Source organism: Nematolebias whitei, chromosome 1 (assembly GCF_014905685.2).
Source record: "Nematolebias whitei isolate Nwh7 chromosome 1, NemWhi1, whole genome shotgun sequence".
In the NCBI taxonomy this organism is placed as follows: Eukaryota; Metazoa; Chordata; class Actinopteri; order Cyprinodontiformes; family Rivulidae; genus Nematolebias; species Nematolebias whitei.
In genome coordinates this window covers 11,030,235-11,046,639 of record NC_056498.1, presented here as the reverse complement: position 1 = coordinate 11,046,639, position 16,405 = coordinate 11,030,235, and the positions used below count along the sequence as shown (strand labels likewise).

Here is a 16,405-nt window from a genome sequence, read left to right as displayed (position 1 = left end):
TATATATATATATATATATATATATATATTTATACACATGTATACATGCATACACACATACATGCATACATACATACACACAACTTCAAAATAACATAAATTCTCAACCTGTACTGAAAACAGTTTCTGCATCTCAGCGCCACCAGCCGTGGCGTCAGTTTGAACCCCGCCCACTGGAACCGGTACTGAAAGCATAATGGAAACACAACCTGTACCGTACCGAGTAGAGTAGAGCCGGGCTGTACCGGCCCGTACCGGTACTAATGGAAAAGGGGCATAAGTTTCTCTGAGCTTAGCACGGTCTGTCTTTAGGGTGAATTTCAGGTTTACCAATGTCATTCCTTCTTGGCATTTAATTAACACGTTAGACCGCATGTATTATAGACCAGGTGTCTCTGTTCACCCATCATTAGGAATTGTATTTAGAAAATCCCACTTTTCTTCCCCACAGACTCGCTGTGTGCAGAGCTTGCTTCTCTGCTGCAGGAAGCTGTGGAGATGAAGTGGCCCTTTGTGCCAGAGAAGTGGCAGTATAAGAAGTCAGTCAGTCAAAGTGACAAGACCAACCTCAGTGACCTCATCAGCAAGCACCTTCACCAAATCCTGGTAATGTGCTTACAGCACCCTGACGCGAATGTTTGATGCGTGAGCTACGTTTTTTACATTAGTCCTCATAACTGTGCTGAAAGGTTCTTCTGGAGGCATCCATCGTGGCTCAGGAATCACAGTCCGCACTGGCAGTGGTCTTCTTAGTGGATCGCTTTATCTACTGGACCGACGAATCCAGCCGGCTGCTAAAGATCACCAAGCTGCTCCACCGACGGCACCCAGACACCCCCATAGCCCCTCAGTTGGTCATCCGGCAAGCCCGGGTCTATCTTAACTCAGGTGGGGTTGATTGTGAGGCCTAACTGATAATCACATTCTCTGAGGTCACCATTCACACCGCATGAACCATTTTACTGCAAACTCATATCTTTATTTTCATCTATTCATCATCTTTCTCACAGGAAAACTTCAGAAGGCAGAATACATCCTGAGCAGTTTGATTAATAATTGCGGAACAACAGGTAGATTCTTTGTTTCTCACTTAAAGACCCTTTAACTGGCATTTAAACTTAATTTTAGATCTTTTCAGGTAGGGTTCTGTGGCCAGGTAATGAAAAAAACAGCATTCTACCTCTTGATTGGCCTCAGTTTGGAGATATATTGGTAGAGAAATTAAATGAAATTGTTCCTGCTGAAATGGTCTCATCTTGCACTGGAAGAGCTACAGCTAGCTGCTGCTGCTGGTATTTGTGTCTATTAATCCCAAAATTCTATGTAAATAACTGTGTCATATGACGGTGTAAAAATGTTAATAGTAATTGCATGAACCACTAAGACTTTTTTTTTAAACCGGCAAGGTTATTTTAGTTTTAAGCCAGGACCTCACCTGGCTGTGACCTTCAGCAACATGTTGGAGATACTATTTATTTCTTTTTTTTTAAATATAAAGTTTATTCATTTTTAAAACAAAAAAAAAAAACAATTCTATATACAATAAGAAATACAATCACAAATAAAATGAAAGGCAGCAGAAAGAAGACAAAATCTTATATCTGCCCCTTTTTAACCAAAAAAATTAATTCAAACAATAATAATCTTCAAATAACAAAAACAAAATAAATAACTTCTTCTCGAGCAGCAATTCATACAAATACACATTACGCTATTTCATATTTTTTTAACAAACCAACTTCCCCTTTATCTAAATCTTTATCCCCTTATGATGATAACAGCTCTCTCTTTTAACAAAATGTATTTGGATATTTAAAGGTAATGTGTTATTATGAGCCCTATACATAACTGATAAAATATTATAATCTACCAAATCATGGAACTTCAATAACTTCAACTGATAAAATAAAGTACTTGATGTGTGACTGAAATGCTTTCTAGTAATAATTCTTACAGCTCTTTTCTGTAAAACAAAAATAGGATTTGTAATTGTTTTGCTGCTTTCCCCCAAACATCAATACAATAGATTAAATGTGGAACAATTATTGTGTTATACAACATGTACAGAGCTTTATCATTTAATAACTCCCTTACTTAAAGTACTGCAATAGATTTAGCTATTTTTATTATTACATAATTAATGTGATGTTTCCATGATTACAAATTACATGAAAATGTACAAACTTTCACTTGGAAACACATTTAACTAATTTGTTTGTGCATGTCCTGATGCATGCTCAATAATCCAGGTAGAAATATCTAAAAAAGTTAAATCTGGTCCTCTGGACATTCAAAAAACAAAACAAAGCAAAACAACAAAAAATGTAGAAACGTTTCGTCTCTCGTCCGAGACTTCCTCAGTCTGAGGTGCTGTTTTCAGCTCAGTCTCTTAAATAGCACCTTCTCAGAGTGGATCAACCAGTTTGCTGCTGACAACCAAAACCAGCTGATCACATGCTCAAGAAGGACCATCAGCCTAACAATGGATCATTAGCACACTGATGGCTGTTTACTATTCACAGAGGGCTGAGTGATACTAGCAATCACAGCATTGTAAGAGGGGACAGTTGAACCCGGAGGCCTCCACCCCTGTTTAATGATGGACGGTTTCTTTTCACAAAGATGGCCTCCTTTACTCCTCTCTCAAACCATCGTTCCTCTCTGTCCAGGATGTGAACATCTTCATCCCTGAAAGAGTGACCGCTGGCCTGGAGATGAGTGTAGACCGCAGAATCCATGCCTGATGATGTTGCTCTTCTGTGCTGGTCCATCCTTTTGGCCAGTGGCTGTTTAGTTTCCCCGATGTAAGACTGATCACCCTCCTGACACTGAACAACATACACAACGTTACTCTGTTTGTGCCGGGGGACTGGATCTTTGGGATGAACCAGTCTTTGCCGTTTAAAAGCCACTGGGATGTTATGTTTAGAGAATAAACGTCTCAGTTTCTCTGATACTCCCTCAACATATGGAATGACCACTGGTCTGGGTCTGGGTTCCTCCTTTTCACCTGATGGCTGACTGGAGTCCTGTTTGGGTTTCTTCTCTGCTTTCAGGAAGGCCCAGTTAGGATATCCACATTGCTCTAGAGCCTGTTTTGTGTAGGATTTCTCCTTCTGCCTGGCTCCTGAGTTAGTGGGGACGCTGTCTGCTCTGTGGTACAGAGTCCTGATGTCTCCTAACTTGTGCTCCAAAGGGTGATGGGAGTCAAACTGCAAATACTGATCTGTGTGGGTGGGTTTGCTGAGTTGTTTGTGTACGCCACACAAATATTGCACTAACTCCCAGCAAAATTTGAGTCAAAATTCATCTAGGTGTAACTATTGCACCACTGCTGCATGACTTTCCTGCAACATTCACAAAGCATTCTCGCAACAAAATTGAGGTTTTGTTCTTATTACTTGTGACTACTACTTGTCAATTGCAGGAATTTTGTGCCACAGGGGTGTAATAATGTTGTGTGACAACTGAGAAATCTGGACGACCAAAATACAGGTCTCTCCTCTGTCCAACAGTCATGTTTGTCATCAGACGTCAATTTTACGTACTTCAGAGCCAGGAGGATGAAGCTGTTGAAAAAGAAGCCTAAATTGGCTGGAGAACATGGGCCCCTGTAACATCCAGTTTTGGTTATTGTCTCCAGTCAGTCACAATTTAGTTTTATAAGTTGGCAATTTGTCACAAACTTGTTCTACTTTCCTCAAATCTTTTGACTTACAGCCATTCAAACAGGCAAAGTATTTGTGAATGTGCAAAAAATATATAATCATTTCAGCCTTGTGGCCACACAGAAACTGCATTTTAGGATTCCAAAAGTATATTTTTTGGTTCTACAGTGAAAGATCTTGCCAGGCTACCCTCGCATTTTCTTATGGACAGACAAAACTCAAGAAAATTCTTCAAAACGATGATGTCATAGCCCCACCTCTAATCTAACCTACTGCCCATCGTAGAGTTGCATTCGGTCCCAAAAAATCCGACCCGACCCGGTCCCAGCTCGCAGTCATAATTTCCGAACAACACCCAACCCGACAAATTAACAATAATTACAGGTCTGAACTCGGAAACCTACCCGACATTTTTAATTAGTTATTAACAGTCGGGGACGCGCAGCTGAATAAATGCGGCAGAAGATTCGGAGCTGAGAGGTGTTTGTACTTTCATGGCCGTAAAAAACATTTAAACCCCATTTCTGTTGCATTCTTCTGCATTACTGAGACACGCGGACAGCTCTGACACATGTCTGCTTTGTGATCTCACCTGTTTGGGTCATTGGCCGCATGCGTCCGCTCAGTGTGGTTCGGTTAGCAGAGTGGTTCTTTGAGCAGTAAGGTTCTGTTAGCAGTATGGTACCATTAGCTGTGTGGGCCCATTAGCAGCATGGTCCTGTTAGCAGAGTGGTTATTTTAGCAGTGTGGTTCTGTTAGTAGCATGGTCCTGTTAGCAGAATGGTTCTTTTAGCAGTAAGGTTCTGTTAGCAGTATGGTACCATTAGATGTGTGGGCCCATTAGCAGCATGGTCCTGTTAGCAGAGTGGTTCTTTTAGCAGGTAAGGTTCTGTTAGCAGCACGGTACCATTAGCAGTGTGATCCTGTTAGCAGCATGGTACTGTTAGTAGTGTGGTTCTGTTGGCAGCATGATCCTGTTAGCAATGTGGTCCAGTTAGCAATGTGGTTCTGTTAGCAGCATGGTATTGTTTGTGGCATGGTCCTGTTAGCAGTGTGGCTCTGCTAGCAGCATGGTGTTGCTAGTCACCAGCTGAGGCCACCCGCCCCAGCCCCTACCCAATTTATAAGCTGCAAACACTGTTGCCAACTCCTCAGTAAGGAAAGTAGCTAATGGCTGTCCTAAGAGAAGTTGCTAGATTATGTCATTGCCTAATCTCCATATTTGTTCATTTAAATGTAAATGTGGCCTAAGTTGTCGGAAAGATATATATATATAAATGTTGGAGGGACAAAAGGTGAGAAAAAGTTTCAAATTAACTTTATGAATTAGTTTCATGACAATAATACTTTGCCAGCACCCACATCACATAAATCAATTTTGTCACTTATTGTTTAATGTTATAACGTGAAATTTAACAGTCAGTTTGATTTTAGGGACTGCAGATGGAAATTAGTTAGAAAGCGATAATCTGGTACAGTGCATTTTTACTACATCTTCACTGTACCTGGTCCCTAACAGATAAACAAACAAAACAAAAAAAAAAAATTGTTATGTGGGGTGAAATTGCAGCTTTACATTCAGCCGTCCTTTATCTGTGTTTGGGACTGGCAAAGTGACCTTAAAAAGGACACTGTGGAAGAAAAACAAAGTCGCCAAGTTGGCAACACTGGCTTCAAGCATATGCTCACGCCTCGTTTCCTGTTTTTGGTGTATTATTTTGGCAGCATTGCAGCACCACATACAGGCCTGCCATGGTTACTACATCATTGTAGTGGGGTCAGCTTTGGTGTTTCCATGTAGATGAGGATATTTTTAGAAAACGTGCTGTTTCCAAGAATTTTTTTAGAAATGACATAAAAAAATGTGTTAAGTATGGATGAGGCCTCATTGTGGAGGGTTTGAAAAGGGTTCCAGCAACAATTCTGACTAACTTAGAGGAAATGTGTGTGCAAATACTTAAAAAATTGTAACAAAAAATACTTGCAATGTAAGAACAAGGACCCACGACTCATGCAAAGAAATTAAGAACCATCGCAACTTTTTAAAAACATTTTAGAAACTCCCTCGCAACTTCCATTAGCTATTTATCACCATTAGGGCTTTAGCCCCACACAGAAAAGCTGTTAGCTTGTTAACCCAGTCAGTCACAGTAATCTGGTTCTCAAAACTGAGGTTGATCAAAGAGCTGTCTACAACAAGTACAATATTCATAACTGTTCATAACCTTTCCACAGAAACTTACTTAAAAACATCTGAAGTATTGCTTTAAATTGTAACTTCAAGTTGTACAAAAACTCCGTCACTTTGACATCTAGGTTGTTGGAGCTACCAGTCTGACAGCGACAGGGCTCTTGTGCAGGCTGTTAGTGTTCAAGTACGTGGAATGATATTGCAAAAGCTGGGTAAGTTAATTTTTACTACATAAAAATGTTTTTCTTTTGTTGTTGTTTTTACAGAATTGTTTTGTTTCAGGCCTGTGGCTTCAGGCAGCAGAGCTGATTTGGGCTTCTCTGGTCGGCTTTTACTCACTTCCTCAACCTGATAAAAAGGTATTTCAGAGCAAAATGAACACATAGTCATCACAGCTGCCATCTTGTGTATATTTCAAGGGATAGATCTTTGAGGTAATGTTCTGTCTAAAAGTTATCAATAGTTAGCACCTTATCAGTTGTGAGCTCAGTCATGGAGTATGGACTACAGAGAAAAGTTTTGTTTAGGCTAGGCTAAAGGCTAGCCACACAGGGGCTTGTTTTTGTTCATTTTTTTAGACTAAAAAAAAAACCCGCTGCATTAGCTGATCGTAAACCTCTAAGCTTTTGCAATAAACTATTTATGTAGTTTGTTACTGTTTTCTCAACCAAACAACCTCCACCTTACCACATGTGTATTTGTGCTACGTGTGTATAACATGGATGTTTGTTTGGTTCAACGATAACAAACTAAACTAACAATGTGTAGAGGTTTAATATTTGTAATTGCACCATTTTTTCACATTACTGTTGTACATTTTAAGATATTTTGCTTTGTAAACTAGAAAAATTATGTAAAACAGCTAACCATTAGCCTAGTCTGGATGAAGACCTGCTATTTTTCTCTAAACTTCATGGCTGATAAGTTACTAATTATTAACTACCAGACAGAACATGACTTCAAAAGTGACCAAACTGTTGCTTTAAATTTGGGCACTTGTTTACACACACTGACCTTTGTTTCTCTTTGTGTTTGTGTCTTTTTACAGGGAATTGGAACCTCACTGTGTTTACTGGCCAACATATTAGTGTCTATGAATGATGAAGACTTCTATCGTTTTAGAACCAATCCAGATTTTGATTTTGTAAGTTACATACAGTATTTCTGCCCCCTTTCCCAGCGCAAAGAAGGGGATTTGGAAATAAATACCCTTCAACCCAGGGGTTGACAGCTCAGCGTAAGGGAAACGGCGCGCTACCTCCATTGACATAGCTTCTTAGACGCATTGCACGCAGCTAGCTTAGCGCTATGTCAATGCTGGCAGTTGTTGATCGGGGGGGGGGGGGGTTGGAGATGGAGACACGTCTGTGTTGTGCGCTGTTTGAACTGTCAGTTTTCGAGCTGGAGCTGTGGGGGTGACGGTAGGCAGGGCACTTGTTTCTGTTGACAGGGTGGGGTGCCCTCCTTGTATAATGGTAAACTTGGTAAACATGCACTTCAAGGTTTACTTGGGTTACCTGTTCTTTTCCAGTTCAGAAAAACACTTCATCTCAAAAACCACAAACATTCACTTTTCATCCAAAGGACTTCGTCAGTCCGAGGAGCCACAACAAACTAAGTCCCATAAGCAGCAAACCCACATAGTGGACCAACCACTATGGTCCACTAGTTGGTCCACTATGTGGGTTTGCTGCTTGTGGGACTCGGTTTGTTGTGGCTCCTCGGACTGATGAACTCCTTTGGATGAAGGACGAAACATCTCAACTAAAAAGAAACCATCCAGATGACCTGACTGAACTTTGTTGAATTTTCTACCTAGATTATTGAGCATGAACTTTGATATTCACTATTCAAATCCCTCAGCGATGGGGGACATCAACATACTGCTTGTTTCTCTTTGTATTGTTGGATTTAAACAGCTTCTGTTCTTTTACATATGTCCTGGGTTTGAGGAATAACCTTTGTGTGTTTTGTTTTTCAGCAGTCTTTACTTGGGAACAGCAGTGATCGTATTCTTTCCGCCGCCCATGCAGCCAAAATGTCTGTGATGTACAGTCAGTACACTCCACTGTATGTGCTGACCAACGTGGTACGTTGTTCCAGTTCTTGCATCACTCACTGTGGAATCAACATGAAACTGTTAAACACACAAAAACAAAACACCTTGAATAAACGACCTAAAAAAGAAAATCAAAAATAAACATAACTGTCAGTTTTACAGATATTGTGCTTAAACTTGATGTGGTCGTAGCTGAGAGTCATTTGCTGGTTAAACATATATATATTTGTTCATTCAGTAAGTAATTAGTTTAAGTAACTTTTTCGCTTAAACCATGTTACACTGAAACAATACAATAGCTCGATGTGGAAAGTGATCAATATAATTTTGTGAAAATGTGTTAAATGCCATTGTTTATCTTTATTTAGCAAGTTATATTTATTGGTTTAGATTTATATACAACCAACAAAAATACTTTTCTTAACTAACTTATCAATAAAGTCATTTTATGGACACAAGTACAGTAATTAATATTTAGGTTAATCAAACTTGTATTTCAACAGGAAACAAGCAGCTAAAAGGAATTATCATGCCTTAATTATAAAAACATTTTGTAGTTTTATAACAGAGACAAACATCAATACAGTATTTAGTTAAAAATTATACATTTTGAAGTTATAACTGACCTGTTTGGTACAGTGATCTGTTTTTTATGAGATCAGAAAAGGTCTTGTGACTTGTCTTCTGGCTAATTGCTGTCATGAAATTTGGTGAGGAAGACACGCACTTTGGATGGTTGCATCTTCTAAATTATTTAAATCACAGAGGAGGAAAGTGTGGCGTGTGTGAAGAGGTCACTCACTGCTGCTGCATCACCCAATCAGCTGCAAAGTCTCCCTCTGTAAGCGACTCACTGATGTGGTTTATCTGCAGCACATGCGAGGTTCTGCAGGCTTCATCTGAATGTCTCAATTGTTTCGGATGATGAAGCTGTCCCATTGACTAGTTTTGCTTCAGGGTCTGCAGTGCGGAGCTTTCGACCAGATTTAACTGAATTCACAGAAAAGTGTAATTTTTCGCTGTTTGTAAAATGAAGGCCTAGCATGAAGGAATGCATGTCGCCCACTGCCTTTAATACCAGAGTTTTAGACTAAAGTCATGTGTTAAAAAAAGACAGACTTGCACCCATTTTTTATCAAATCTTAAAATGTTTTATATGCAGTCTCACACAATACTGTATTAAACAATTCATAAGCTCTCAGAGTATGTGTTGGGGACAACTGTCAGCTACTGCCACATAATATTGTAACTAAATATCTGTCAAGTTCACTGAATTATAGTCATTTTTTGTGTTTTCAAGTTCAAGTTTCTTTATTGTCATTCGCATCACATGTGGTACATGAGGTGGAACGAAATTGTGTACACAGGGTCCCACTTACATCCAAAAATAGCACAATTATAAAGTACAAGCTCATATTATTTCTATAAACTTAAGCTCATATAAGCTCATAATATTTCTAAGCTATGTTGGCTGTATTTTTAACATTTAATCAGTGGTTCATAAAATATTTTGCAAACAAACAAATGAACACAAGCACACAGCCAAAGGCAAAAATGTCCATCTTCTAGCGCTTATCCATAGCCGTGTCGAGGATTCATCAGGTACAGGAGAGAAACCCAGACATCCCTCTCCTATGTGACACTTTCCAGCTCCTCCTTGGGGACGCCAAGGTGTTCCCAGGCCAGAGAAGATACACAAGCCCTCCAGTGAGTTCTAGGTCTCCCCTGCAACCTCCTACCAGTGGGAGACACCTGGAAGACCTCTAAAGGGAAGCGTCCAGGAGGCATCCTAATCAGTTCAATTCAATTTAGTGTATTTATATAGAACCAAGTCAAAACAGAAGTTGTAAGGGTACTGAACAAAAACATTCTTATACATTCTAAAAAACAATTAGTAAAGTTTTCTATCTAAGGAAGCCAACAGATTGTGCTGAATCTTCACTTGATCACAGTCTCCCATTCTGAACAAGTACAAAGGCAACAGCGGAAAGGAAAAACTCCCTTTACCATGAAGAAACCTTCAGCAGAACCAGGCTCAGGATGAGTGGACATCTGCTTTCACTGGCTGGGTTTGAGAGGAACAGGAAAGAGAAATAGACAACACAGAATGACAGAATAACATGCCTGAAACACCTCAACTTACTCCTTTCAATGTGAAGGAGCAGCAGCTCTACTCCAAGCTCTCTATGGTTGACGGAGCTTCTCACTCTATCTCTAAGGCTGAGCCCGGCCACCCATTTCATTCACACATATTCGGGATCTTGTTTTGTCGGTCATGATCCAAACCTCATGACCACAAGTGATGCCTGGAACGAAGACAGACCAGTAAATAGAGAGCTTTGTCTTTCAACTCAATTCTTTCTTCACCACGACTGATCGAAGAAATACATTCATTACTGAGGACGAGGCCTCAATCTGTTGATCACCTCTCGCTCCATCCTACCATCACTCCTAAACAAGATGCCCAGATTCTTTAACCTCCACCTCCTCCTTAAACTCCTCTTCCTACAAATCAAAATAAATGTTATTCTGGTAATAATTTAGACTTGCTACAGCAAAATTGTTAACAATTTACGTGACATATGCTTGTTTGTTTTTTCTTTAGACAACTCAGGGAACCTGCCTGCTTTCATACAGTTTCTCTTTAGCATGCCCTCCTCCCCAAAGAGTGTCCTTTCTTCAACAGGCTAGAGAGGCCTTTGCCATCGGCCTTCTCACCAAAGCAGACAGCGATCTGGTCACAAGCCAGCAGGAACTTCACACTTTCCTCAAGGCGGCCTATTCTATCACTGTCACACACAAATGGCTTGGCACCCCTCAGGAGGTTGTGACCAAGGCTGCTCAAGCTTGTCAAAAAGCTTTAGCTAACCTCTACAATTACTCCTGTGCCATGACTCAGGACAAAGAAGACCTCTGTGCTGAGATCATGCGTCTGGTTGGACAAGTAAAGGTTCTGTTGGGTGTGGCTCCATTCCCCAATTCAGAGAAGGGATCTTTCATTCCAGACAACTACAGAAATATCAAAGGCTCCTCTGTAAACTTCACCCTGGCAGCATTCTCAAAGATAATGCAAAGATTTCAAAAATACCACGCGTCCCTGTGCAAGACCACTGCCAGAAGTTGTAGGGGGACTAAAGACGATACAGATGGGGCGAAGTTATGTTTAACAGCTTTGGGGACAACCATTGAGACGCTCAACACAGAATGTAGAGCTGAAGTATATCAGCCTCAACAGAAAGGCTCAAATCCATCCAGTGGACATCCTTCTGACTTTGACATGTGTCCCACAATGGAAAGCTCAGACCAGCTCGGCTCTTCGTGGCAGAGACTGTCTATGAGTAGTTCAGGTTTTCCTCGGCCCCACGGACACGGAGAAAACATGAGTAATCAGAGCTGTATTGCCACCGAATGTGATGACAACATATTAGCAGATAACATGAAAGGAAGGCAGCATGGACAAGATTCTGGTGTCAGTTCCCTCGCTGGTCCAAGGTTTACAGTATCCTCCAATTTTTCTTCCAAAGATTTGAATGAATTAGAAAAGTTTGAAGAGGAACAAGCTGTAAACGAGACAGTGGACACTGAGGGGGACTGGATGGCTGATGTTGTCGCACAGAAACAAGAAACTGAAGGAATTTGGGATTCTCTTTCCAAACTGAATCTCAAAACATCATCCAGCTCCCTCGGTGACAGTTTTGGTTCTCATTCGTCATGGGAAAAGATCTCAGCTGGTGAGAACTCTCCCACATGTGGAAAACCACAACCAAGTCATCTGTCAAGACCTGGAATGGGCAGAATCAGCAAATCACCAAATTCAAACGAGAACTTCTTTATTACGGAAACAGTTGATTCTGATTTCACCACTGACAAAAAGAAAAATCTGTGCAAAGTCAGTGCCTTATCCATGCCACAACCTCAGGAAAGCGGCAATATTTACTCAAACATGGAGACAGAATTTGATCCAAAACCTGTAAAACCTGCAACCACCAGGTCTTCAGCAGTCCAAAACAAATGTTCTCTGTCTGTCTTGGACCAGTGTGAACTCACAGAGAGCTCCACTGACAATTCATTTGAGTTACTGGAGGTGGATCAAAATGGCCCCCAGCTCAATGAACCAACTTCTACAGAGAATGCACCTGAGAGGAGGAATCCTCTGTGCTACATCTGCCTTAACCACAACACAGCAGCTGCTGTTGGTTCTGTCAAACAGTTTTTGTTGTCCAAGCAAGATTATCAAGCTCTGATGGCCGGTGTTTGCCAAGAATGCCTACTGACGAGGTTTTACAGCGACAAGATTCAGTTTGAACTCAACTGCAACAAAGCTGCCCATGGTAAGTTGTTGTTCAGTGGCTAAAATTTATTTTTGTCAATAGTTAATCCATGAAGCTACAATAGTAGTAAGAGCTGATGATCCCCAGAGAATGAGCCCTGCTGTTTTTTGTATGCAAATTCATCCTAGTTGACAGATATAACTAAAACCTTAGCATTCCTTCAGCACAAACACTCACAAGGGTAAACCCATTATTGACTACTTTCCAATTTGGCAGCAGTCAATTTCATTTCAATTCAATTCAGTGTATTTATATAGTGCCAAATCACAACAAAGTTGTCTCAGGGCACTTTACAGAAACATTCATATACATAGAAAAGCTAAATAGTAAAGTTCTCTATTTCTCTATTTAAGGAAGCCAGCCAGCAGACACATTGAATCTTCACTTTGTTGTAGTCTCCCATTCTGAGCAAGCACAATGGCAACAGTGGAAAGGAAAAACTCCCTTTTAAAAAGAGGAAACCTCCAGCAGAACCAGGCTCAGGACAAGCGGCCATCTGCTTCGGCCGGCTGGGTTTGAGAGGACAGAAAGGAGAGACAAACGAATACATAATGGCAGTTCCAGATATAGATGCAGGTGTACCTGAAAGACAAAAACACATGTTAAGGATAGAAAAAATTATTACAAATACAACCAGGTTGGCAGAGTAAGAAAGACAGTAGCATAGTGAAGAAATGTGATCAGTTTGTCCTCCAGCAGTCTAAGCCTATAGCAGCATAACTAAGGGATAGCTCAGGAAACCCAAGCTGACCCTAACTATAGGATTTAGCAAAAAGGAAAGTCTTAAGCCTAGTTTTAAAACTGGATAATGTGTTAGCCTCACAGACAGAAATTGGAAGTTGGTTCCACAAGAGAGGAGCCTGATAACTAAAAGATCTGCCTTCCTTTCTGTTTTTGGAAACTCTTGGAACCGTGAGTAAACTTGCAGTCTGAGAGCGAATTGCTCTGTTAGGAAAATATGGAACAATAAGACCTGTCATATAAGATATAGCTAGGTTGATGAGAGCTTTGTAGGTTAGAAGTAGACAAGTCCATTGTCTGAGGCCATGAGAATATCATTAGTGACTTTTATTAGTGCTGTTTCTGTGCTATGATAAGCTCTAAACCCTTACTGAAACTCTTCAAACAGATTATTTCTTTGTAGATGCTCACACAATTGCCCTGCAACTATTTTCTCTAGAATTTTTTTTAGATGAAAGTTAGATTAGATATAGGTCTATAGTTGGCCTGAATTTCTGAATCAAGGTCAGACTTCTTAAGTAAAGGTTTAATTACAGCAACCTTAAAGTGCTGTGTTAAGTAACCATTCATTAAAGACAAATTAAGTAGATCCAAAATGTGGACTGTAATTAGGGGAAATACCTCTTTAAACAGTCTGGTTGGGATGGGATCTAGCAGGCATGTGGATGGTTTGGATGAAGCTATTATTTTTGACAATTCAGAGAGCTCAACAGGACAAAAACAGTACAAACACAAATCAGGTTCCAGCAATATGTCTAAAGCTACATCATCTGACAGTGGACAGGGGGTAGTAGAAGGAAGGAAGGTTTGAATTTTCTCTCTAATTGAAATAATTTTATTTATAAAGAATCTCATGAAGTCTTCACTACTTATAGTTGTAGGGATACATGGTTCAACAGAAATGGGACTTTTAATTAGTCTAGCTACAGTACTGAACATAAACCTAGGGTTATTTTTATTCTCCTCTATTAAAGATGAGTAATATAAAGTTCTAGCTTTACGGAGAGCTTTCTTATATGATAGCAGACTATCTTTCCAAGTTAAATAAAAATTTTCGATGTTAGTGGAGCGCCATTTTCTCTCCTGATTTATAGATGCCTGCTTTAAATACTCTGACTCTGAGACTCTGACTCTTAAAGTATGTAACTCAGAACTGAACCAAGGAGCCAGTTTCCTCTGATTGATTACTTTCTTTTTCAGCGGAGCAATTTTATCAAGTGAAGTTTGCAAAGTAGTTGTAAAATTGTCAACTAGATGATCTAAGTCACTGTTCTCTGATGCATTACGCTGCAAGACAGAGGAAAACATTGATGGAAGAGATTGTTTAAATTTGGTTACTGCATTTTCTGATAAGCACCTGCTGAGATGAAATTTACTCTCAGTGACTGTGTAGTCATTTAATGTAAACTCAAAGGTTATTAAAAATGGTTGGACACAACAGGATTTTGAGGAACTATTACTAAGTCCTTAATCTTTATGCCATAGGTCAGAACTAAGTCAAGAGTGTGATGATGTGAATGAGCAGATGTGCGGACATTTTGGGTAAAACCAACTGACTCTAATAAATTATTAAAAGCTATGCTTAAGCTATCACTTTCAACATCTGCATGAATATTCAAATCACCCATTATTGTGACTTTATCAGTATTTAAAAGTAAGTCAGTTAAGAATTCTGAGAATTCAGACAAAAACTGAGAGTAAGCGCCTGGTGGACGAAATATAACAACTAGTAAAAGTGGCTTTTTTTATTTCCATTTTGGATGAGAAAGACTGAGGGACAGCGATTCAAAAATTTCATAATAACTGGTTTAGCATTAATCAATAATCCTGACTGAAAAATAGATCATCATAAAATCATAAAAACATTTCAAAAGCTTGCTAACTCCTGCTCATTGTTGCCCCTAGATGCTCTTCATTTAAAGTTCTCCAAGGCCACAGGTCTCTGGACGGCAAAGGAGACATGTGTTTACATTGGGGCGTCAACAGGGATGAAGGGCAATCAGAGAGAAGCAATATGGGTCCAGTTTTTGCACCAGGAGGAGAGATTAAGCAGGTGAGATGGTCTTGAAATAACTCCTAAATGGAGTAGCTGTTGCTTTGCGTATAATGTTCCAATGTCTCATTTTGTTTTCCTAATGATATCTGTAGTTATGTGGGGAAAAATTACTTGAAGCCAATGGGAGTCCAGTTCCACCTGAAAGACGTGGAGAGACAGATGACAGCCCAGTACTATGTGACAGAATTCAACAAGAGTCTCTACGATAAAGAAGTCATGGCTCAGATCTTCTTCATTCCCTCAGAAGCCCTTCTGGTGGGTCTTTGTTGACTGAAAAACACACTAAATATCAAATGAAATTAAATTTCTTTCAGAAGAAGTAGAGATAACAGGTGTTGCTTAAAGTCCAATGCCCACCATTATAGTTCCAAGTGCTCTTAAGGGATAATCACTGTCGTAGAATGCAACGGCTATATGTTTTTTGCATTTGGGACACAGAAGTGTTAAAAAAAACCATTAAACAAACAAACTAGTCAAACAAACACTCAAGCACATGACCAATGATTACCAAAAGCTGATGATGTCATGCCAGGGATCAAGTACACGGAGAGGGAGAGTGGTGGAACAGAGGTTAGAGAAGATGGGCCTGTGATCAGAAAGTCACCGGTTTAACTCCCGGTACAGACAACATCAAAAAAATGTGGGTGGAAAAGGTGAAACACCCACACCTGACTCCACCCTCATTTGCCCCACTCTGAGCCACTGAGCAAGGCCCCTAACCCCCACCACCTGATCCCAAAAACAGGTCTCTCTTGAAAATGAGTTCTTTTGACTCAATGAGTCTACCTGTATAAATAAAGGGTAAATGAAAAAAAAAATACAGGCAGGAGTGTGTATTCACACTTGTGTACTTGGTTTGATGTGCTCTTCTCTTTTCTCTTCTAAAACAAATAATGGATCACTTCCTTGTCAAAGTCCTCACTCTGTCTCGGACTGTTTATCTTTTCCATCCCTGCCTCCTCTGTCTGTAGAGGTTCTGTCTCCATGGCTTCATCCATTTCTGGGTTCGCATCTCCATCCCCCACTTCAAAGAGAAACTGAAGCATCACGTTCAAAGATCGCCTCATTGTTTTGACTCAAACACACTAAAGTTGACTCAATTAAACAATAAACACACTACACTACACACTAATTATAAAATCCAAACAAGCGAAATAACACAAATCTCTCAAATCTCATTACTCACTCCCACTCTCACTGTCTTTCGCCACCAAACTTCCTTCAACTTCTGCATCTTTTTCTTCTTCCTGTATTTATTTTTTGGCACTTGACAAATAACTTTGGGCCTCATTCAGAAAACATGTGTGGGGTTGTTTGTTCAGTGTGGGTGGGGGGTGTTTTCGTTTGTTCAGTGTGGGT

General features: G+C 40.0%; 1 protein-coding gene across 1 annotated transcript in view; it reads left to right on the top strand.

Moving 5' to 3' along the window:
• alpk1 (alpha-kinase 1) overlaps positions 1-16,405 on the top strand; it is a 28,991-nt gene that overhangs the window by 9,600 nt on the left and 2,986 nt on the right. Inside the window, exons 2-11 of the mRNA XM_037681814.1 lie at positions 452-606; positions 690-888; positions 1,011-1,070; positions 5,985-6,071; positions 6,142-6,218; positions 6,908-7,003; positions 7,841-7,948; positions 10,524-12,249; positions 14,896-15,043; positions 15,139-15,301. Of these exons, the coding sequence (XP_037537742.1) occupies positions 452-606; positions 690-888; positions 1,011-1,070; positions 5,985-6,071; positions 6,142-6,218; positions 6,908-7,003; positions 7,841-7,948; positions 10,524-12,249; positions 14,896-15,043; positions 15,139-15,301 (2,819 nt within the window). The remainder of the gene's footprint in view (positions 1-451; positions 607-689; positions 889-1,010; positions 1,071-5,984; positions 6,072-6,141; positions 6,219-6,907; positions 7,004-7,840; positions 7,949-10,523; positions 12,250-14,895; positions 15,044-15,138; positions 15,302-16,405) is intronic.